The 25,062-nt window shown below is 38.4% G+C and overlaps 1 protein-coding gene and 1 long non-coding RNA gene across 3 annotated transcripts; one reads left to right on the top strand and one right to left on the bottom strand.

Moving 5' to 3' along the window:
• Positions 1 to 8,033: 8,033 nt before the first annotated feature.
• Positions 8,034 to 12,528, bottom strand: pou3f3b (POU class 3 homeobox 3b). 2 transcript variants are annotated; one of them, XM_046860616.1, is made up of 2 exons: positions 10,243 to 12,528; positions 8,034 to 9,880 (listed from the first exon to the last, which is right to left on the bottom strand). In XM_046860616.1, exons 1-2 carry the CDS (start codon positions 11,557 to 11,559, stop codon positions 9,764 to 9,766), a joined length of 1,434 nt encoding a protein of 477 aa, XP_046716572.1. In that variant the 5' UTR covers positions 11,560 to 12,528; the 3' UTR covers positions 8,034 to 9,763. The 2 variants fall into 2 exon arrangements, with proteins under 2 accessions (XP_046716572.1, XP_046716580.1); XM_046860624.1 differs by having other exon boundaries at positions 10,252 to 12,528.
• Positions 12,529 to 13,010: 482 nt separating this feature from the next.
• Positions 13,011 to 23,627, top strand: LOC124387222. Its single transcript, XR_006926118.1, has 2 exons — positions 13,011 to 14,608; positions 22,065 to 23,627. It is a non-coding gene; the product is annotated as an uncharacterized LOC124387222 (long non-coding RNA).
• Positions 23,628 to 25,062: the final 1,435 nt, after the last annotated feature.

Raw genomic sequence — 25,062 nt, 5'->3', positions numbered from 1 at the left:
GGCCTGTAAGAGGAAAGAGCTAAATCTGGCAGTTATTAACACATCTATTGCTTGCCCAGATAACACAGACCTGCAGCTGGTAGAAAACACGGATTTATTCAAAGGTCTCTGCATGTTTTTTCCCCTCCCTTGTTACCAAAGTGTACACTTTAAACACAGATGGTTGAAAAATGCTTGGCTTTGTACTTGTTGCTGTTATATTATCCTATATTATCCCCCCCTCCATGATACCCATAGCCCCTTGATTGAAAATCAAATATGGGATTAGCATATAATGCATTATGATTGTCTAGGCTACACCCCTTTTTGAACAAGGCTTGGGGAACAATTACGGTAATTAAATGTGCCCGTGCTGAAAAAAAAAAAAGATAATTATGTCCTTTGTGTATTACACCAATTAATTACTATTATTTCAGGGAATAAAGCCTGTAATAACTTGGGAACGAGCACACAGTGTGGTTACTTGTATAGTGTGAAAAAGGTTTCTCAAGTTTTTCCCCATCGAATATTGTTGTTTGGCTAAAAAAGGCCAGCAGGTTATGTTAAGTCAATTGTATCGGCACCCAAAGGACCCACAGCCAACACAGGGATTCTGTACACAATCAAATCAGGATGATTTCTTGTTAATACAAAGTTTAAAGACATCTAAATGAGCAGTCAAAGTGCAGAGAGTGTTTTTGCCGCTGCTGAATGTTTGAAATATGAATGGGGTTGCATGTGAATCGACAGACCAGAGCAAATGCAATGCAAAAGGCTGCGTTTCCTGTTCTCGCACTCATGCACTTGGTTCGGCCTGTCAGTCATTGAATGTGGTGTGTGTTTAAACACATCAGCCCTTAACTGATGACCCGGATGAACTTACGGACTCCCTCCTGCTCGCCTCGATTCGCAATCTCTCCAAATTACAAACTCTGAGTTTAAAAGCTAAGCTCGAAACATGCCCTTATGCTGTGGTTTTGGCCGTTAATGCCTAAACCGGAATACCTGTGCCCAATCATTAGTAATCTATTAAACCCTGCAACCTGAAAATGGTTAACAGTGCAACACTTGGAGCTAAACAGAGCTCGGCTCGTTTCTCTACCCCAAATCCCTGCTTGGTTAATTAGAAACTAATCCCAGCAGACACCACCCCTAAGCACCATCCTTGTACACACACATACGCATGCTCTGTTTCTCTGAAAATACAGTAATTCTATCAGCCAGCTTGTCCTAACCCTTCCCAAACATATTGCCTAATCCATGAATATATCAGAAAGCACATTTATCCAAAAAAAAGGATGAGCTCGGGTATGTGTGTTTGTTTGCGAGTGTTTTTGCCTGCTTGTGTACGCTTTAGAATGGGGTCCCTCACTCACACTAAGGAATATTGACAAAGCCATCAGAGGAAGCAACGGCTAAAGGTCTTTCATACACCAGGAGATGTCAGTGGACTCCGGAGGACAAGGCCACGCTGCCATCGATTCTCCAGTCATCCTTTCCAGCTTCTGCTCAATGTATTCCTCTTAATCGTGAAAGAGGCTGTTTAACATTTGGGAGGAGACAGGCCACGTGGAAGCTGCAGATTTGAGTGATTAATGGTGCTTCACTACGCTTCGGACTGAGAGATGGATCATACATAAGCTGGTGTTACAGACAAGGGCACAATGGCAGACAAGTGACATAAAATGCTAACAAAGTAAACTCCACAGTGTTAGTTATAGCAGCTCATAACACTGCAAATAACTTGTTGGTCTTGAGCAAAATCATGCGGAAACTTCATGCGTTAACAATATGAGAGCACTGATAGAAACTGGCTCATGATATATTCATATTTAAGTGACAATGCTGTAAAAAAACTTTGAAATTTCCTGTCTGCTAATCCTTTTTCTGAATTATTCATAACCTATACTTCATTTGAACATAGGGATAGTTAATCAAAAGTTTTGCACATGGGTTTTTATATGCATTTTCAAACAATAAACACCAAACTAATGTAAAATCTCATGCTGCATTAATGAACAATGGTACATACATAAATCAAGAAACTAAGTAAATAGTGAAGTAAATACACTCAAAATATATGCATTAAACAAACACACACACACACACACACACACACACATGCATATATATATATATATATATATATATATATATATATATATATATATATATATATATATATATATATATATATAAGGGTACACAAAATTCATGGTTAGGTATGTACTTCGTTTTTAAGTCACGCTTCAGTACAATTTCGGTAGAGTCGGTAGGGGGAAGAAATGCAAAACAAAAATTGCTTGTCGTTTTTATTATCGATTATTGATTAAATAGAATTGAATAAATAAAACATGTTAATAAAATAGTTTAAATTTGTATACTTCATTTGGGTAATAAACATGTATGTGTGTGTGTTTTTAATTAGATTAGATTCAACTAGATTAGATTAGATTAATTAGATTAGATTAGATTACATTAATTAGATTAGATTAGATTCAACTTTATTGTCATTGTGCAGTGTACATGTACCGAGCCAATGAAATGCGGTTACATCCAACAAGAAGTGCATAAGTAGCCTATTTACAATAAATAACTAAGATAAATAGCTTTAACATTTATTATAAAATTTTAAAGATATGTTGTACTTAACTTTTCTTCTTATTTTATCATACTTTAACAAATGTCTACATTCCTTCCAACCTTTATTCATTTACACCCTTTATATGTGAAATTGCAGGATTTTCTCCTTTTAAGAAAAATACTTCACATAAAATGCTAAAGAATCCAATGCGCTACCATCTGGTACGGAGTGAGTAGCCACAGTGACACTGCGCTAACTCTAGGTTCTGTTTTATACCCCGCCATTGCTGTGTATGTTTTCAAGTTTAATAATAATAATTTAAAAAGTGTGAGGCGGAGACCAAACAAACTTGCGGACCGCTACTTAATACGTTCCTGAGGGAACTCAGAATTTAACCATGTTAAAAAGGATGAGGAACAGACCAAGGCCCCTGTACAGACAATTGTGGTATGAATACGTTATTCCAATTATATATCTATTTATTTCTACGATGATTAAGGGTCATGTTTGTGGTGTTTCCTTTTGAGTCATAATCCCTCCTGTCTCTATATTGTCTTTAGGCAAGAGCAAAAAGGCTAAGTGCCTAATGACCAGAAATTGTATTATTTATTTAATTACATTTTCTCACAGTAGGACAAATCTTCAATCATTCAACAGTAAAGCGTAATGGTATTATTATAGCCGGACAGGTTTGAAATTAGGAGCTAAAGCAACTTCATACGAGCTAACTACACAAGTGCTAGCATCCCATTTCAAATATCAAGCAACTATTACATGTACTTCGCTAGGTTGCACCAGTACTTAGCCATCGATCCCGTTGTCTATGGAAGTTGATATGATCATGTACAGCAGGTGGCGCTGTTGGCCCGTAAAAGCTCAGAAGAACATGTGTAAGGGCAGATCATTGTAACTCCATACAGTATATCAGACTGCTTTCAAGAGTTACAGGATTTCAAATACTGTAACCGTGGATGTAGTTCTAATAATCTGAATTCACATAAAGTATCTTTATCGAAATGTAACCACGTAAAAATGTTTTTTCAAAAGCATTTAAAACTGATAAACACTTGTGAAATTTGTGTATATATATATATATATATATATATATATATATATATATATATATATATATATATATATATATATATTTTTTTATTATATAAAATCGGACCCGTTCCATGAAAGCTAGTCTTATTATCTTAGTAATTATTATTATTATTATTATTATTATTATTATTATTATTATTATTATTATTATTATTATATTTTTTCTAGTCCTTATATTTCACTTAGCATAACAAATCTATAGCATTTATTATTGCCCATTTTATTAAGTATTTACGTGCAAAGTTGATTTCCCATAAATTCTGAAATAATTATAATAATAAATAACTGACAAAAATTGAAAAATCCCAGACTCATTACATAAAAAAACAATCCCAGACGCATAACAGTGGATCATCGTGGAAATTTGAAAATTATTATTATTTTTTTATTATTCAATTGTGTTGCAAAACAGCCTATGATGATGATGTTGATGACAATAATAATAATAATAATAATAATAATAATAATAATAATAATAATAATAACAGAAGTGTCATTTGTATGTCTATTAGTACAATATGACTGTAAATATAAGTAGTAAAGAGTAGCAAACTCAAGCAAATCTATAAGTATATATACAAAGATATGCCAACTGAATTATTTAATAGCTAGCTTTTACTATATATTCCTGTGTTGCTGTAAAACAGAGGAACACACACTGAGACACTCTTTCACGAGCTGATACTGAGAGAAACAGCAACAGGGCTTTGTATATAGACTGTTGCATTACCCATGCAGTAGTGAAACCCAATGGATTTGATTGGATCGTCTGAAAAAAGGCGCAACTACAAACTTTTTCCCCTCTGTCCTCTAAAGAGGAGCACGTATCACATGTGGGTTGAAAAACACGTAAAATCTAGGTCTTCACCACTACTTAGCCATACTTCTACATTATTCTTGAGTCAAAACGGCTCAGATCAGGGAACATATAATAGTGCTTATTATTCTTACAAATATTGCTTTTCCCCCAATAACATTCTAAACTGTTTTTGTTTTTAATGAATGAATGAAATGATCCCCAGCTCCGGTTCATTGGCTCGTTTCTCTCACCTGTCCCATTCTATAGAAAGGAAAGCCGGCGCGTCGCGTCGCGTCACCCCGCTGCATATTTTAATATTTGATTAGCGCGAGAGCGGCGGAGGGCACGCGGCAGCCAGGCCCCGGGAATAGATGCCCCCTCCAAAGGGGGTATATGATCCGAAGCGTGCAATTTCACCCTCTCTCCATGCCTACCGTGGCACAAGGAAGTTTTTATTTTTTTATTTTGAAAGAGACCGTGTTAATGAAAATGAAGAATAAAGATATATCCTTACACCATGGCCTAGATGCTTTGATATATATATATATATATATATATATATATATATATATATATATATATATATATATATATATATAAACATTTTATTTTTTCCCCGTTTTTCGAATTGTGTCGAGGCAAAGCGCGCGCGACAGCTCATTAGACAGCGCGAGCGTGCTGAGTGACAGTCGAGGATCCACGAGCACTCCAACTAAACGGGCTGGAAATCCCGAAGAGAGCTCGCAGGCCTGATTATAAGTAACTACGAGGGAAAACACGGGAGTCTTGGATGAGGCCTGGGTATAATGTGTGTGTGTGTGTGTGTGTGTGTGTGTGTGTGTGTGGCGTGCGCAGAGTAACAAAAAATGGTCCAAAAGCGTAATAAAGAGTGCATATCTTTACGCAGGTTTTTTTGTTTATTATTTTTTTAATGCAGGGCAAAAGAAACACAATTGTGGCAATAATGTATGGTATTTCTGCATTTTGTGCAAATGGGGTCTTACTCCTGGTGCGTGGAAATTGTATTCAGGGTCTCCAACGCAGAGTGTGAATGAACGACATTATTATTATTATTATTATTATTATTATTATTATTAGTAGTAGTAGTAGTATTAGTAGTGTTTATAATAATAATAATAATAATAATAATAATAATAATAATAAGTACAGGCTGCTCTACTATTTGACTGCTGTCGCTTTTATGTTTCACATTACTACAAAGTCGTCATTTATTTCTGACGTGAAAAACCCAGTTAAAAAAAAAGAAGAAAATAAACCCACATTGGTGTTTAAACCTCCGAAAGTTTCGCTCCCCAAAAGTACCAGACGCTATTAAGGCATCCATAAGGTTTTTCAGTAATAAAGAATTGTAAAGAAAATATATTTGTTGGTATTTTAAGACATATTTAAACAGCGTTTAAAGACCCTCCTGTATTTTTCATGTTTTTGCGTCTTTAAGTCTTTATTAAAGCTTCAGCCATACTGAAAGCGATTTCATTATCCAGGTTGGAAAGTTTCATCTTTAGGGTTTTACTTGATTCTCTCAGTGGTTTTCTTTTCTTTTCATGATTTTTAACTTTGTTGTTGTTAGTTCAACTGGTGGTCTTTTTATATAGTTTTAGACATGACTTGAGGAAAATTGAAGATTGCATGATAGATATCACATGTCAAATGTTTGGACTGTCAGTAAATAAATACATGCATAAATAAACAGACAAAGTTCTAATACATCGGCTTTGCAACTTGGAAAGTGACGTTACACTGCACACTGATAATCATTAAAATAAACAACTTTAATCTAATATAAAACATGAACACTTTAATTAACAGAACTTTGTTATATGGCATAATAAAATAAATGCCAATCTTATAGTGTTAAGTTCTACTGAAATCCGTAATCATATATGACTATTTATGTTGAGCAAAAATGACATCTGATTTGTTTCCCTTCACCGAATCCTAAATGTTTAACTGCATTCTCAAAAGTAAAAAAGCCTGTAGAACCTCCAAGGGTTCCTTCAGTTCTCTCGTTCTCTCTCGTTTCGTTTTTTGGAGAACCTTTAAAGATTCTATGTACCAAATATGTCTGTTTTTTCTTGGCAGAAATGGTCAGAAGCTGGTTAGAAAGCAACGAGAACCATTAACTCCAGCAAGAACCGTTTGAAGAACCCTCGTAGATCCATGTCAAATGCTCCCAGCGGTGGTGCGCGTGACTTTGACACGGATAAGCGTTCACATCAGTTTGAGTTTTTTTGTATTTTTTTTTTAAATAAATTAAACAAACAGACGTGTCTCATGTTTTCACGTGTAAGGTGAGCAATAGATTTTGCGCCTCGTAGACATGAATTTATTTAACTATAAGTAAGCTATTTTTTAGGTTATACAAAAAATTTAATATAAAATAATAATAATAATAATAGTACGGGAACTTAACAAAATGACTGTGGGCCACATCGCACTATAATTTTTCAATCCAGTTCAATAGAGTTTTCTACACAAACAACTCAAGCTGACACAATCATGATTGTGACAAGTGCAAACAACAAAAGTGGCTTTGAATTGCGTTTCTTTTCTTTTTTTCTTTTTTTTGTTGCGATTTTTAATTATAAAAACATTCTTTGCTTATTCATATACCCAAATGAATTTGAATGTCATATCCCTAGGACTGGGCACAAAGAGTGGAGATGCATAGACTACTTCTATAACATTGATTGAATTCAGTTGCTTAGCAACTAGTGTATGGGAAATCATCCGCGAAATTTAAATTTTTGTGAGAGTTGGGGATTGTGCGTTTTGCTGAATAGTCAGCTCGAGGAAGAAAAAGTTGAAGGATAAGCAATTTTGCCATTTTCCTTCCCCGGTGTCTGTCTTTTTTTCTTTTTCCTTTTTGTAGAAGGTAAAAAAAAGCATTTGCACCCAAAACTGTAAAATGAATACACAGCATTCATTAGCAAGTAATGCAAGCAAATTGTAGAAGTGGTCTATCCCTATCCCCTCTATGCTTAGCATATTTAGTTAGCTCATTTCTTTTGTGCCTATGAAGAGTCTATAAATGTTTACTTTAACAAACTACCAAAAATGATAAAACACACAGACAGCTAAAAAAGTAAAGGGCTAAAAATCATACACTAAAACGAGTTCTGCACCAATACTAAACCTTTACTTTTTTATTTATTAGGCGAGGTTTAATTGTTGATAAACTTATTAAAATAATGTTGAAAAGTTGTGCTTGGGTTTCTTTATCCCAAACTGTTAAATAGACCAAAACAAAAAACAAAAATAAAGAAAAAAGTAAAAGCTCCTTAGACACAATGCTGTGCTTTTATTGCATGTGGGCTACTGGATTAGAGAAAGTAAATATTTTGGTGGTGTGCAGGGATGCATGTGAACATCAAGTTTATGAGAGAGAGAGAGAGAGAGAGAGAGAGAGAGAGAGAGAATGGAGATTTTTTTTCAATGGTTCCAGATATCAAAAATATTCACGCAACTGGATCGAAGAAAGAAATACCATGACAAAGAAAAAGCAGTAATCATTAAACGTGAAAGCTATTAGATGTTTGATAATTCTTTGTTTTTGTTTTTTTTTTTTTTTTACACGAACTAGTGTGCGCTAAATATCAACATCATCCTCGTTCCCTGTTCGTTGCACGACTACGACATTGTGTTTTTGCTCAGTATTCACTTAATCTGGAGCAACTAGATATATAAAAATACAAAGGTCTGTTTTTTGCATGTAAAATCGAATGCAAATGCATGCATTTAAGTTTTTGACAGCTGTCATAAGAAACCAGAAATGATAACTCAGGTGCACAGGCGAGCAACTAAAAGCTGTAAACAATCCAACCTTGGACAACAACTTCTGCCCCTGTGGGATCGAAGCCCACTGAACAGTCACTCGAGCTGCTAAACAACATGGCGCAAAATAAAGAAAAGAGCACGTCGTATATGAAAAGGGGGGAAATAAATCTACAAAATTCGGTGATTTTAAATAAAGCATGCTCGTTATAGATATAAAAACACTGATTAGGGATTAAACATGAACATGGCGCCCATCTTAAAATGCACAACAGGCCCGGATGAATAAAGCAATGAAACATATCTTATGCATTCAAATAAATCATTTTGCTGCCACATCAGCAGTAAGATCAGCTACTATGATCATGGCTTCCATTTCTCCAAAAAACCTTAAAGAAATATATTCCTATAAAACATATCCTCTGAATATGAAAAATATTTTGAGCAAAATACAACAATCGACGTTGTTTGTTTTGTTCATTCTAACAAATTTATTGTTCTCAATCATCTCTTACGGAATCACTACTAAAAATTAAATTACAATCAAATCATCACATCAAAATACCCTTTTGTTGTCTACTGCCAAAGTCTGTTCTTGATTTGTGCTCGTTCAAAAAAAAAAAATATACAAAAAAATTCAACGAAACAAATAAACAAATAGTCGAAAAAAAAAAACGAAAACAAAAATAATCAGGGAAACGAACATTTTACACAGTTCTGAAACGGGGAGAAATAAATTACTGTTTTGGAATAGTTCATATTTATCCCGAATAAAATATTAAAAACAAAGCATTTGAATGAAAATATAAAGTAAATAATTCCGATCAACATCTGATCTAAGGAATCTATATATTGCCGGCTTTTACATAGTCTCGTTTATTAAAACCTACCAAAGAATACTGCTTGGAAATGGCAGCATGGAGAACATCCACAGCTCCCGCAGAGGATCTGAAATAAGTGCAGCTGAGAAACCGGAAAAGTCTTTATTTTTTTCAAACGTCTCTCTTTGTAATTTTTTTTGTTTTTTCATTTTTGTATTTTCTTCCAAAAAAAAAAATCCGTGTGACGTTAAGTCTTTTACATAAAAACGTTCACAAAATATGATCTTAGAGATCTGAAAACTTGAGCAGTCTTTAGGGGTGGGCTTTTTTTTTGTCTGTTGTGTTTATAAGATCTGGAAGGCAAAGGGGGCAAAAATCCCATTCCGTGTCTTTTGTGAAGGAAACAAAAATGTTAGATCGAGCAGTCTTTTCTGCACAAAAATCAAAACAAAAACAAAACGGAAGCGTCGTGGATGCTGTTCTCGTCTTCACTGCTGAAATTCGTCTCCTTGTTTTTTTCTCAGGATTTAACGTCCCATCTCAATACATGCAATGACCTGCTTTCTGTTCCGTCTCATAAACAAGAGTGTGTGAGGGTAGCGGGTAGGTAGGGAGGAGGGGAGGTGGTGGTGGTGGTATTTCATTTTCAAATGATTTCGAGATGTTCCGACTTGGATGTCAATGCGCCAGAATTACCTGATGGAACGAACGTGTGGTTGTTGTCACCTTCTGGTCGCCCGCTTCACTCGGCCCGTTTAAACTTGCATCTTTTAAGTAATCTACTAAAAAATGTCCCTGAAAGAAAAAAAAACAGCCTTTTAGGTTAAATACATTTACGGGCCTGGAAGAAGGTTAAAGCGGGGAGGGCGTTATGGGGACACACACACAAGAAGGGAGGGTGTTTTTTTGTTTGTTTGTTTGTTTGTTTGTTTTGCTTGCTCTCTGATGAAAAATATATAACACATCTGCAGTCTCATTCCTATTTATCTCACAATCACAGTATCAAAATGTGTCTGCTATCTTCGTGATAGTCTGTGTCAGATTAGGTGTGTATATATAAAATATGTTTTTCTTTAAGTCTTTTTTTATGCTTTGCTCTACGTCTCACTGAACATTCGTTTGCAGTCCATGGAGGGGGGCGGTGTGTCTGCACTCACGTTGCCGACCTGCGAGTACACATCGTCCGGCGTCGGGGGCACTCCGGGCGGCGTCATGCGCTTCTCCTTCTGCCTACGGTTGCAGAACCAGACGCGCACCACCTCCTTCTCCAGTTGTAACGTGTCGGCCAGGCTGCTGATCTCCTGAGCTGACGGCTTTGGGCACTTGAGGAAGTGGCTTTCGAGAGCGCCCTTGACGCTCACCTCGATGCTGGTGCGCTTCTTGCGCTTGCGGCCCTGCGCCGCGATCTTGTCAATACTCGTCGGGCTCCCCGTGCTCGAGTCGGCCTCCTCCAGCCACTTGTTTAGCAGCGGTTTAAGCTTGCACATGTTCTTGAAACTGAGCTGTAGCGCCTCGAAGCGGCAGATCGTGGTCTGAGAGAACACGTTGCCGTAGAGCGTGCCGAGCGCGAGGCCCACGTCGGCCTGCGTGAAGCCAAGCTTTATGCGCCGCTGCTTGAACTGCTTGGCGAAATGCTCCAGGTCGTCTGAAGTCGGCGTGTCCTCGTCCGAGTGTGCCTCGTGGCTGTTGGGGCCGTGGTGGCTCTGCTGCTGCTGGTGGTGCTGATGCTGATGTTGCTGGTGGTGGTGGTGATGGTTAAGCTGATGGTGATGATGGTGAGGGTGAGAGTGCGGGTGCGCTCCATGCTCCAGCTCTGGTGTGCCGCCTCGCACCAGTCCAGGGTGCACGAGACTTTGGCCCCCACTCAGCATGCCGTTCACCGTGAAGCCGCCTGGTTGCGAGTAGATGAGCGATTGCTGCTGCTGCTGCTGCTGTTGTTGCTGCTGCTGGCTGGCTGTAATGGCGGAGATGTGTGCAGCAGCTGCGGCGCCGCCCCAGGGAGCCGCGTGCGCCTGGTGCGCACCTAAATGCCGGTGATGCAGCGTGCTGGACGTGTGCAAATCCTCGCGCGCCGTGTTGCTCTTCACGTCCTGCTGCTGCTGTTGCTGCTGAGACTGCTGTTGCTGCGGACTGGACGCCATGCCCACAGGACTCGTGGACCATGGAGAGGCGGCCTCGGCGGCCGCGACCGCGGCTGCGGCGGCGGCAGCGGCCGCGTGAGGCAGCGACGTCACCCACTGGTGCGCGTGGCTCAGCATGTGGCCGCCGTTGCTCGCCGCCGCCATGGCCCCCTGCATGAAGTCACTCTGCACCATTTTGACCGCCGACTCGCCTCGAAAGCCGCCTGAGGACACCGAGGTTGCCGCGCCGCCGCCCGGCTGCATGCCCGCTCCTCCTGAGTCCGAGTGCACTATCGAACCCGACGATAATATACTACTGCTGGGCAGATACGGATTGGAAGCCGCCGTGGCCATTCCGCCAATCTTATGAGCAGCAGTTGATTAAAACCCCCCTCCCTTTTTTTTCCTCTCTTTTTTTTTTTGCAGAAACTTTCTCTCGCGCGCTTTTTTTCGATGCAAGCAAACTGTATCTCATGAATTATTCAAACTTTAAAAGTCAGTGTTGGATTTTGGGGCGAACATCATCGAAAGTGCGAAGCAACAAATGCCAATGAAAAAAGAAAGATACAATGCACAGGTATAGGATGTAAAAAAAGAGAAAGAGAAAAAAAAGAAATCCGTTATCTATACTGTGCAATTGGAATATTCGTACAGTTCAGACTTTACAAGATGAAACGAAATGATCCTTCCTATTTTCTACGCCAATGTCCCCCAAAAAAATCTTCTGGAGTCGTAATCAGGCGTCCTTATGTGGTCGCTTGGGTTGCTTTGGTCATTTCTTTAAAAGAAAAAAAATTTAAAAGAAAAAAAAAAAAACTTTGCCCCTTGTGTGAGTGAACTTCTGCTGAAGGATCGCGTTGATATTTCGTCCATAAAACCGTCCAGGCGAACGCACCGTCATCAAATGGAAAGATATTAACCGTGTTTTTTCTTCGCCTCTTTTGTCATTTAACCGCTGAGATGAGATTTCTCTTTCTTCGGTTTCCCCCTTTTTTTCTTTTCTTTTGCAGATTCTTTTATAGTGCTGTAGCGTCTCTCGTCTCTTTGTTCTGTTTTGATGTGTTTAAACCTGCCAAGCCGCTCCAGCTGAAGTACAATCCACTATTACAGTGAGAGGAGACGTCGCAAAGCTTCTTCCTCATTCGCTTGCTCTCTCTCTCTCTCTCTCTCTCTCTCTCTCTCTCTCTCTCTCTCTCGCTCTGTCCCTCCCTCAGCGCTCGAGGACACGCGACTGTTTACCCTGCGCCGCGCGCGTCCTCCGCGTCTTTCTCTACCTCTCTCTCTCTCTCTTTCCCCCCACCCTCCAAAATACGAGGAAGTCGAACGCATGCTCTTTCCTGATTGGACGAGCGTCGCGTGATTGACAGGTCGGCAAAAGCCCGCTTCAGGCGTAGACGCCCCCACCCTTTCCGATGACTGCAATTGGCTGCTTTTAAATTCAAGTAAATAAATCAGGACGCAGAAAGTGCGTGCTATACAACGAGCAAAAAAATAACAATACACAATCAAAACAGATATGCATCTAAGTTTATAACATCGTATAGAAGACGCAGAAGTATATTTTATTGATTGCCAAAGGGATCGATATGGGCTTGTGGGATATAAGTTATTGCTGGTAGATCATTTCATTCATGGGTAGAAGACTAGTACATGGTAGAAATCAGTGCAGTTGAATAATAAGAAATATGAGCACAGGATAATGGATAGAGAACGTGGATTATTACTGTGGATAGAAAAAATGAGAAAAAGTAAATATCCCTATGTAAATGTATTAATGAGAAATGCAAAAAAAAAAAAAGTGAATAAAATGACACAGAGAGCATTACGTTTAAAAATATGTGAAAGTAGTATGCATTTTTAAAAAAGGTAACTGTAAAAAAGGTATAAGATATTTAAAAATATATGCATGTGGGGTATAAAGTAACATCACTTATACCTATGGTTCAGTTTTACGCCTTAAATTCTTCCTATAATGATGCATCCTTGATAACACCACTCTTAAAAGTGAAAAAAAGGGTCATCTCTCTATTTTGGTCACCTCGCATTCTTACAGTTATATGTACAACTTTTTAAATGGCACATACACTGAGGCTCCTTAAGAGTTAACTCAAAACGGCGTGAGATGCTTCCAAGCGGAAACACAGCGCGCGGGCAAACCCCTGCCCCACTGGAGCGGGGCACGAGCGAAAAGTGCCAGCCAAACCAAGAGCGGCAATCCCCCCCACCATCATCACAAAAATAATTAACCAGTCCTTCGAGAATTCGCAAAAAGATGCATCCTTTAATTCGAGTCAAAATATCCAGGAACGACATGCACATGGCGTCTATTCATTCTCCAGCATGCTCGTTTCAACACTACAGGATGAAAGCTGGGGCATAAATAAACGTCAAATAATGAATTAAAGCTGGCACGCCTTGCATGGCAAAACAAGAGAGGCCAAACAATGCTGATGAGCAAGAGATGATTTTTGTTTCGTTACTGTTCTGCAAAAAAAAAGAAGAAGAAACGAGAAAGGTTGGATGATAACAATTCACCAACTAATTGTAATTGTGCACTAAAGGCTATTTGGATGGCTAGAAGACAGGACGCACCGGGGAGTGAAAAAGATCGTCCAGATTTCCTGAAATGCACATGAGAGTAAATGGAGAGAGAGAGAGAACGAGAGAGAGAGAGAGAGAGAGAGAGAGAAGGATAGAGTGAGCAGCACATTCTCTGTGTCCCAGCAGGTTTCATTTGAATCAGACTAAAATAAAACGAGAGGATTTGTTTACACTGAACGACAGAGCAGGGCCGCTGCTATGGGGGTCGTCTAGTCATTAATATACAGAAGGCTTTAAGGGCTAAAATATCTGCGTTGCGCTTTTTTGCCCCCCAAAAAAGGGCGTCTCGCGTGGCTGTGAAGAAATGCAAGAGAGAGAGAGAGAGAGAGAGAGAGAGAGAGAGAGAGAGAGAGAGAGGAAAAAAGAAGAGTAGGAGAGAGGAAGCGTGCACAACGAAAACGAGCGAGTTTTTTGAAGTTTTAAAACGTCATCTCAAATGCACGGTGTTTGTTATTTGTTTGTTTACGGGACAAGGTCCCCCCCCCAACGTGTCCCCCCCCTGCTGAGGACGTCATTTGTTCTTGGTGAAAGCAAGAGAGGGGGAAGAAGGGGAAAAATCCCCAAGTATAACAAGAGACGAACAGTTAGTGCTGATTTTCATTTGCATAAATTTTCATATATTTTAGTGAAAATAATAGCGGTGCCGAGCAGAGCTCTGAGCTCAGTCGAGGCAGAGCGAAAATCTTAGGAAGGACCAGATCGGAGGAAGACTGACTACACGACCACTGAGTGAGACGTGAAAAAAAAAAACTTCATTTCCGACTTTTTTTTGGATGGAGAATCTGGATTAGATGCTATTGCGGTAAGTGGTGCATGTTTTTTTCTCTATTGGCATGCTTAGTGCTTATGGAATTAGGATTTCAGCCATGCGCGCGCGCACACACACACACACACACACACACACACACACACGCACACTCACACTCACTCACACGCATATATATATATATATATATATATATATATATATATATATATATATATATATATATATATATATATATGCGTGTGTGCGTCTGTGTGTGCGTGCGTGTGTGTGTGTGTGCTTTTAGACGCAATCAATAGGTCTTTGTGGTTAAGCTGTACGGTTTTTGTAGCCAATGTGTCCAGTACTTGGAGAGAGGGCAATCAATCAAACCCAAACAGGACACTCTCGGTGGAATTTCTCCTCCTGGGTGGAAGCGCGTGCATGTGGCAATGTGGCATAGCAAAAAACCCGTCCGCGTGAATCGATTCCCCCACACCCCCCCTGTATTCTCACCTCGTGAACGAAACTTGAGAGCGCGCACTGCTCTTTAAAAACTAGGAGAAGAAGAACGACAGTCATGAACGACTCAGGAAAAAAAAAAAAAAAAAAAAAAACAGAGTAACGTTTGTGCACGCGCAGGTGTGCACAACGTTTCGCTCGTGCCTTGCTATTTTAAAATATCAATATTTTCGGATATATAATCTATTTTGCAGTGTACGTATAGTGCACATGCTCTTCCACTCGGGGTTACTCCATCCCAGCTCCCCCTTCCCAAAAAATAAAGCCCCCGTTGGTTGCATTGCTGAACTGTGCGCTTGGGTTGCCATGGTGAGTGAAAGAAAAGAGGGAACACTGGCCGCATTAAGCTATATGTTTGTGCACTGGAGTCGAGATGAAAGACCTTTTGGAGAAGCCAAGATGATCAAACTGACCCCTCACATTCGGTTTACTCCAACGTGTCGGGGTGTTTTTTGCACTCATCTGAACCGAGCTGCTGGAAAGCGGGGTTTGGATTTTGGAAGACTACAATCACAAATTGACACTCGGTGACGTGACGGGGCGCGTGTCCCTACCAGCAGGTGGCGCGCTTACTTGCGAGAGCGCGCCTGATTGGCGAGTGGAGCCATATTATGAATTGAGCGTATTTTTTTCTGTTCTAAAGGTGAGCAAAAAAAAAAAAAAAACATCCCTTGTTTTAAAAAAAAAAATACAAAAAGTCAGAAGAAACATCGAAAAACTCTTCATGACGCATGGATCCCTGGTAAACATGTATTCAGTCAATGTGAAATAATATAATAATGATTCATGGTTTTTAAAAAAAAAAAAAAAAAAAAAACTCATTTTAATGCAAATCGAGCTCAGGTACTACATGCTATCTCTTATATATTTTTTAAATAATTGATTTCTTTTTTTTTATTTCTTCGTGACAGAAATCTCAAAAATTTAATGTTGACTGAAAAGACAATAATATAGGTTAATGTAATAAGAAATGGATTATTATTTTTATATTTCGCATTTATAGTTTTATAATACTAAATGACAATTCACATTTAAAATTATTCATAAAAGTAAAAAAAAAAAAAAAAAAAATGCGCCAAGAATCCATGTTGGTAAATACACTCACAGTTGTAAAAAATTCACATTTGTAAAAAATCTCGCACTAAAACCTTTATGTAAATTGATTAATTTTCTATTTATTTTACAATACACTGGCAGTGAGTTATTGAAACAGTTCAATAAGTCTTACATGTAAACACGTTTCAAAGAATAGACTATTTTTTTATTATTGATTATTGTTATTATTATTTTTTTTGGGGGAAAACAAGGTTAAACATGCAACCCAAACACGCAATGAACAAACAGACTAATATGTTCCCGAACAGGGAAAAATATATCACATGCTATTTGCATTCTAACTGATCTGTAAATCCACCTTTTAAGCACGAAAGCCCAGCGGGAATAAAGATTTAAGGTAATCAAATAAAAGATATTCCCGGGTTGTGCTCGTGCATTAATAGTGCGCAAATGTAATATCTGATGCTCAGAAAACAATAATGTGCAATCGAATTTTTTCCCCCCATCTTTTATTATCATAATTTTTTCGGTTCAGTCATTAGGATATGATGCATTCTAATCAACGATGCATTCTATTGAACATTTTGCATTTCTAATTTAGTAATATTTAATCCATGAGGAAAATGTGTTAAAGTTCTTAATTACTTGTAAATAGTAATTATAATGATATTTATAATAATAATAATAATAATAATAATAATAAAAATAATAATAACAATAGAACTAGTAATAATAATAATAATAATAATAATAATAATTATAATAATAATAATAATACAATTCCAGCTGTCTTTTTTTTTCAATCTTTTATCTTTTATCTTATCTTTTTGTTATCGTATGTTTTTTTTTTCTCATGTTTTTTAATTTGCCGTCCAAGTTTGGCTACATTAGTTTTTCACTTGAGCTAACAGGTGATGGAAGCTTATGGCAGCCAATTAGAGTCCTCACCCCCTTTCCTCAGTCAGCATTTCTTGTCAAGGTAATTTCATTCACAATTTCTATAAAATTGATACTCAGAAGAAATGCAAAAATTTTGAAAATATACATCAGTAATTAAATAGTGTACTTTTAAAAAGATCATCAAAGTATATCCACGTGTGTATGTACATATACGTATATAAAATGAGATATATACACACATAAAATGTTAATCAAGCATATAATTCATATAGTACACGATGGAAACTTCAGATCAGTAACAAGTCACTACTTACTACTTTACCGAAAAGCAACGTGTTATGTGATTATGTTTTTTAGGTGGCTATTAAGCAATCCTTCTTGCATAGCGTGATTGTTCTATGAATTATTCATTATTTTCAAGTCTTAAGCAAAGGCTGCCTAGTACATATTACTGATGTAGAGATCAAGATCTACTCAGGTTCAGGCTGATCAGGGTGTCGTCCGGAGTGTCCGACCGCATGAGAAGTAAAAGTGCTAACATTTTAGTGTCGAAATCCTTGCAACAAGAACAAAATGTCAGATTGATGATTTTAGTATCACACCTTTTGAGTGTCAGAAGACCTCTTGTGAGACAGATAGAGCAAATCTTAAGGGAAAAAAAAGAAAAACAGGCCTTAGTGTTTCCCAGGTGTAGGAGTATGTAGCAAATTTGTTTAGAAATATTTCACTTGCTGATGCAATGCCTCACTGCCAGTGTACAGATGAGTGTACTGGTTGTGCTTGTGTGGGAGATAAGAGATAAGTCAGGAGCAAAGCGGAAATGAGAAAAGGTGTTTCTCAGTGTGCAGTAAAAATGTCAAACAGGCCTCGATCATCTCCATTATGTCAGAATGGACTGATCCACACCGCTCCACTCTCCAGATCTGGCCTTAATTGTGCCATCACATACTGTATACACATTTGATTAGATTTAGGATCAGCATTCATCAATATTTCTGTTTGCTGAAGCAACAGGAATCTTGTTCGCCATAGTTTTACTATATGTCTGAGTTCAAAGGGTGAGCTGGGATGTTTCCTGTGTAATGTAGCCAGCTAGCTGTTTGTAGCCCACGCTTGTGGGCGCCTATGTTTTTGTTTGTCAAACAGCTCCGATCCCCCAGGAGAGCTGTTTGTGGTAGCTCCCTGCTCAGGATTACATTAATCAAAGCGTTTTATTTCCCTGGAGATGTGACGGCACGAATCACCCCAAATCCCAATCAAATTGGATAACAGAGAAACACAAACTCTCCGAATGACCTCTCTGTCTTTTCCATTTTTCGTTTCTGGAGGAACGATGGAGCTCCTGCAATTCCAGTTGCAGTGCAGGAAAAATAAAGCCAATGCATGTGCGTTCTTTGTAAAAGGATGACAGCAGTGGTGGATGTAGTGGGTGCTGGCGTTCTGTACTGTTTTAAAACAACCTGCGCTCACCAGTGGCCCGAATGACCTTTGCCTTTTTTTTTTTTCCTTCTTAAAGTTAATACAGCTGTGAAGTTAAAATCAAGTCACATCCAGGTGTGAATAAACCACTGATTCACATGCAGAATTTGCATACATGTGACTTTGTGTTTAGCCCCCCCCTCCACACACATTGTTCATTGACTTTAATATGTGACAATTTATTTATCCTCATATGTGATCACATGCAATGTTTATGGAATTACAGTTATAACTGCATGTGAAACACCGTGTGATCATTTTTTAATAACATTGTGATTATATTATTACTGATAATGTAATGAATAATCGAATAATATCACTGCTATTCGTTTTAGTCGATGGAGTAGAAAGTGTTTTAATCCAATCCACTATAAAACAAGTTTTAATATGACCTTTGAGTGGAGGTGTCAGGAATAAAAATGCTCACAGTTTAGCTTGGTTAGGGTTAGACAGGCCTTGGCTGTTCTGAGAACCAATTTTCGATGACATTGCTAGAAAGTATGACCATGTAAGAGTTTGGCTGAGGGAAAAAGAAATAAAGAATGAATAATTTTGGGCACAAAATCAAGTATTGAAATAATTACAGGTTAGCAATAGGTTTGCATTACTCGTTATAGACAATCTGTCCAACATACTTAGCCATTTCATCAAGCAATGGGCCTGTCTGAAAAGCTCAGTATGAGCCAAAAAGGATTTTGAATGGAGAACATTTACAACGCCTGCTAAAACCCAAAATAGGCTTAATGTTCATCCAGAAAACTGTCCCACTGTGGCCATGTAGTTCCAATATGGCAATATTTAGCTAACTCACCTTCCTTGTCAGAAATAACGCTTTGAAGGAAAAAAAATATTGTGCTATTTGCATAAAAGGAAAAAAGTGAGTGTAGGCTTGTCAGCATAATGACTCTATTATAAAGCTGGCATAAATACAACTAGCAACACATAGTCTATTACAGGTAACGCAAATAAAATAAAGGCTATAATTTGTGCTGCTGTATTATATCAGTGTAGCTGGCATGCAGTGTGGGAGATTCATGGGGAAAATCAAGGAGGAAACGTCGGCCTCTTTATGGCTCCGGCGCACAAATTCGGCACTCGTTCTCCCAGGCCAATCAGGGATAAATGATGGGCTCACTGCTGGAGTTAGCTCCATCCACTGTGTGCTAACACTGCTGGAGCTGTGTTGCTGGCAGCTACACTGCCTAGCTAGTCTTTTAGAAGGAGCTGCATGCTGATACGAAGTGATGGTTCATCATAACCTGCAAATGAAGTGAAATGCATCGTGGGACTTGCGTGTCTTCTCTCCGGGAAGGATTTTTCTTAGTGCTTCTGTTTTGTTTGGTGCAGTGTAGAATCGTGACTCATAAAACAAAAAAAAAGAAGTAGAGGGAAATATGTTCTCTGTGAATCACAGAGTTTGTCAGAATGTGGATTGCATACTCGTGCTCTTGTATGTGTGACCACGCTCGGTGGTCGGGAGGCCTTGATTCATGCACACGTTACGTACTTTTGATGTTAATAACCCTCTCCGTTATTCAAGCTACGCTCGAGCCCATTTGTTTAGAAATGGGTTTGCATACATCTTCTGCGCCTTGTGCTTGCCTCATACTGTATGTTCTCCCATAGCTTAGACGCTCCGGTGCCAGATCCCTCTTTTCCTTCCTTCTCTCTTTATGCACACACATGCCTGCAGGGCAACAAAAGCAACATTGAGTAGCGCGTTAACTTCTGTGCCAAACTGCCCACCACATATTACTCAATGCCTGGCTGGGGCACACAAGACCGACTCATTTATGGGACGCTATATTTTTTTTAATCATCTGAGCTAACTTTTATTTAAAATGTGAACATAGGGCACGTTTAACAAGGCGCTGAGGCTGAATAATAGCCAAAGCAAGTGCAACATATGTGTCTCATGTATAAGGTGGAAAGGTCAATGAGTCCAATTTGCAGTGCACATGGTAATACCTCTGCAGTATTACAGCTGTTTGGTGTGTATGTGAAAGTGACAATGTAAATTGGAACCACACATACACACACACACACACACACACACACACACACACACACACACACACACACACACACACACACACACACACACACACACACACTTCAATTTAAAATGTTTTAAAAAACACAATATACATATTTCTTCACTATTTGAATTATTTAATAATCAATTTCTCACTGTCTATATTTTTTTGGGATATAATGCCTACTTTGAGTCTTTTTCTTTACCCCTAATTATACATTTTAGATTTAGATTTAGATTTATTTTATATTTATTTCCCAAGTCTCTTTCTTCTGAGTGGATAATCATATTTCAATGCTGTAGGTTTCTACATATGATCTGCTTTTGTAGTCATTAACAATGTCTTCCCAAGACTCATTCACAACAAGATCACACTGAACATACCTGAACAACTCCAACTTCCTTTTGCAGTTAGTTCTTCTTAAGGTTTCTTCCTCATGTGGTCTCAGGGAGTTTTCCTTTGACTCTGTTGTATGGTTTAGAGACAGTGGCATTGAGTAAAAGACAGGAGGTGGAGCTGGAGGTAGCAGAGCTGAAGATGCTGAGATTTTTATTGGGGGGACGAGGATGGACAGAATTAAAAATGAGTTTATTAGAGGGACTGTGCATGTAGGACGTTTTGGAAACAAGGCAAGGCAAGTGTGATTGAGATGGTTTGGACATGTGCAGAGGGAGCGGGACATAGTGTATATTGGTAGAAGTATGCTGAGGATGGAGCCACCAGGAAGGAGGAAAAGAGAAAGTTTAAGGAGGAAGTTTATGAATGTGGTGAGGCAAGACATGCAGGTGGTTAATTTGAAAGGGGCAGATGTAGAGGACAGAGGGGTATGGAGACGGATAATCCGCTGTGGCCACCCCTAATGGGAGCAGCCAAAAGAAGAAGAAGAAGACTGTTGCCTAATTAGGGAACTAAATCAACATCTGCAAAAATTGCTTTATTACAAAACCTGTTGAATTAAATAGAGTTGAATTGATTTCTGTAAAGCTACTTTGTGACGGTTGTGTTTGTTATGAAGAGTCGATAAATGGAAGTCGAAGGCTGAATTTGTGTTATGATATTCTCCAAGTGAAAAGTCTGCTACAAGGGAAGAGCTTTTCAACACTGTGGATACTATAAAGTGAGAATTAAACATGACACAATGGAAAAACAGACAAAACCAACACCGGAACAACAAGAATTCAAATTAGATTTACAAGGCACATTTAAAAGCTTATTAATACATCCTTCTTCACAACCTCCTGAGGGAATCTTCTGCACATAGATTACGGCTCAATAACTAAAAAGAGTCTGTATTTGTAGTATTTTTTCCTTCTAATATGATGAAAAATCGATTCACAGATTTGCAGCAATGCATAATTCATACATTCGAGATCTGCTTAAAGTGTTTACCGTAAACACCAACTAAATGTGACCTCAAAAAGGAAAATGTTCATGTTTTTGATACAAAAAGTGATATACGGTACTTGTGCCCTTTTAGCTGTTTCTAATAAAAATCCTGTCACTTTTCTTTTTTTTTGCAGAAGAGGACTGCCCTCGTTCCTTCGCTCCCTCCCTCCGCTCATCCTCGACTCTCCATTTTTTATTTCATTCAGGGATTGGGGCCTCTACTAGAGACCTGGCCTCACTCTTCAGCCAAGAGACAAGAGCCATGGCCGGCTGCAAATGTATACACACAGACATGCAAGCATAATTTCTCACTTTTTATGCACACTTCCGTTTTCAGCTCACACTATCATTGTAGCCTTTCTCCTGCTGGCGATTTTTCCTTGAGAGACTATAAAAAATATGCAAATGCCATTGTTAAAGAAGAAAGCTATAGCATTTGTTTTTCCATGCTTGTAGAGAGGTGCACAGAAAGGGGAAAGGAAAGCATTTCACATTTATCTCTTTATGAAGACGGACAGAAAAAGAGGGACTTTGTGTACTAGATGACCAGGTAGGATATTAAAATTAGCTCCCAAAAGCAGCCGTCGCCCGTTATTATACTGGGCCCCTGTGTCAAGAGCGCCGCTCTGGGGCTCTCTCTCTCTTTAATCATGGACATCAGGCCTTAAACACATGCCATCGAGCTCTTAAAGAGTGCAGAAAGTATGGAGGCACATTTGCAAAAGCCCTCATGGTGCCATCTACACTTTTTTTTTTTTTTTAAGTGATTACGGAGACGGCTCAGATCAAAGGCTCTGACAACTTGGAGTGCACGCCAAGAATGAGCTGCACTAATCGCGCCGAAGACTCGGGCAACAATGCAACACACGCATAAAAAGATTATCGGGAGACAGAGAAACGTCTGGGGTAGTAAATACGGGATTAGATTTATTTATCATTATTATAATTTTTTTATTCCAACGCCACTGATAATACGAAGGAGATCAGCAAAACATTGATCGATAAATATTAATTATTAGAGGTTGGGGGTTATGGAAAAACATTTTCGCATTTAGCAGGAGATCAGAGCTCAGTATTCAAAATGGGTTGAATAAAATTCCTCTCATAAGACAGTAACGTCTCTATATAGTGCTTTCACATCACATACTTCCCTCTGATTCCATTAGATTAAGCACAGAGTGTTCATTTCCTGTAGCTATGCACAATACCTAGAAAAGAAGCATGTGTTTTTCATCTTTTTATTTTATTTATTTATGCCATTTCATTTTCATTCCTTTTGACTATAAGTGAATTACTCGGAGTAAAACATGCTCGGTAGCTGCAATAACACCACTAGGCCGTGCACGACTGTTACGTTTATTGTTTCGAAAGCATTAATATCAAAATATAGATACAATTTGAGATAGTATACAGAATAGATATATACAGAAATAATGATAAATGTATGTTTATTAGTGCGATACAACTACAAGTAATATAATACAGCCTTCATTTTCTTTAACTACAACCCCCTTACCATATACACTACAGGTAAGACCTTCAAGGACATAATCCCACCTGACCTCTCTGTCACGTCCTGTGCAATGCTTTCCAACATTTCTTTCTTTTTTTGTGTGTTATAGTTCCCTTTGTGGACTTTGTAATCTGTGTACACAGTGCTGGTGCGTGAACAATAAAGGTTCTGTGAGCTCAAGCCATCTCCTCTCTCCGCCTGCTGTTTACTGTGTCACTCGGAGCCACTCTCTTGCTCCATCCTGCGAGCTCTGGAAGCTTGCCAGAGCCCTCGGATTCAGAGTGGTCTCGCTCTCTGAACAGAGGCCAAGACAACGAGCTTTTCACCACAGCGGACGAACTTCTAGTGTCGCCAGCCGCGGAGAATGAATCTGCTTTTATCTGCCAGCCCAGTGCAGTACAATGAGTCTTCCTGTGTACGTAAGCATGAGACAGCATAGAGGGAGAGAGAAACAGAGGACGAAAGGGAGAGGATGAGTGAGAAAGGAGGTGGTGGTGTGAGTTGGAGTTAAAAAACAAAAAACCTTTAAAAATTCTTGTTGAGTCTAAAGATTTAGCTGCAAAACACACACACACCACACACACACACACACACACACACACACACACACACACACACACACACACAAAGAGAGTTTGAGAAGAAAGAAGGAGGCAGGTGAGTGATTAAATGTACAATAAATTATGTACAGTTACATTATAGTTCCTCAAGGTACAAAACATTTTTTTAGGACCTTTAAATGTAAAATACTTTTTTAGGAACAGATGATGTTTAGAACTGAACACACACTTTTCTTTGAAAACAGTGTAATAATTGCAGGTATCTACATTTTAAAAGGTTGAAGATGTTCATTTGGAAACAATATATAGGTTTAGCAGTTTTGGAATAAAGTACACAATTTTTGTCCCCCGCTTTAATTATGACTCCAGTAAAAGTACTCCTTATAATTTTTTTTCCTTGAGTAGAAGTACAAAAGTACTTACTTTAGCACGTATTTAAGTATCCAAAAGCAAAAGTATTCAAACCTGCAATCTATGGATGATTGGGCGAAGGCTTTCTAATAGCAGTATGTACTACATATTTACATAAATGAACGTAACTGTACGTACATTAATTCATAATGTGCAGAAAAAAGAAAGAAAAACAAATGAAAATGTTTTCATATTATATGACATGGTAAAGTTTCCTGTAAGAAAATGATTGTTGGGGATTTATGCAAGGAGTCTGCAGTTTTATTGCTTCCAATCAGTTTTCTGCCCTAGGAAAGTCTAAAGAAAAGGGGGACTTTGCACCTTACATGATTTTTTTTGTCTTATTAACTAAAAGAAAGAAAAACAAAAGACTGGCAAATGGATGTCTGTTTATAGCTGCAATAATGTATGCCAAATGGCATGAATGTAAATGTAATGCAAATGTAAATAATGTTCTGTTCATGATAATAGGAACTCATTTGCTTTCTGGACATTTTCACAACAATAAAAAAAAAAAAAAATGAATCCTGAAACAATATTTACATATTGGCAGATCTCTGTGGTGTAAAAGAAATAAAGAAAATACGTCTAAATGTGCTGATAAAAATTTGGTTGGTCATGAATAATATCACAGCGTCATTGAGCATT

Source organism: Silurus meridionalis, chromosome 1 (genome assembly GCF_014805685.1).
Source record: "Silurus meridionalis isolate SWU-2019-XX chromosome 1, ASM1480568v1, whole genome shotgun sequence".
In the NCBI taxonomy this organism is placed as follows: domain Eukaryota; kingdom Metazoa; phylum Chordata; class Actinopteri; order Siluriformes; family Siluridae; genus Silurus; species Silurus meridionalis.
This window is presented reverse-complemented; position numbering and strand designations above follow the sequence as displayed.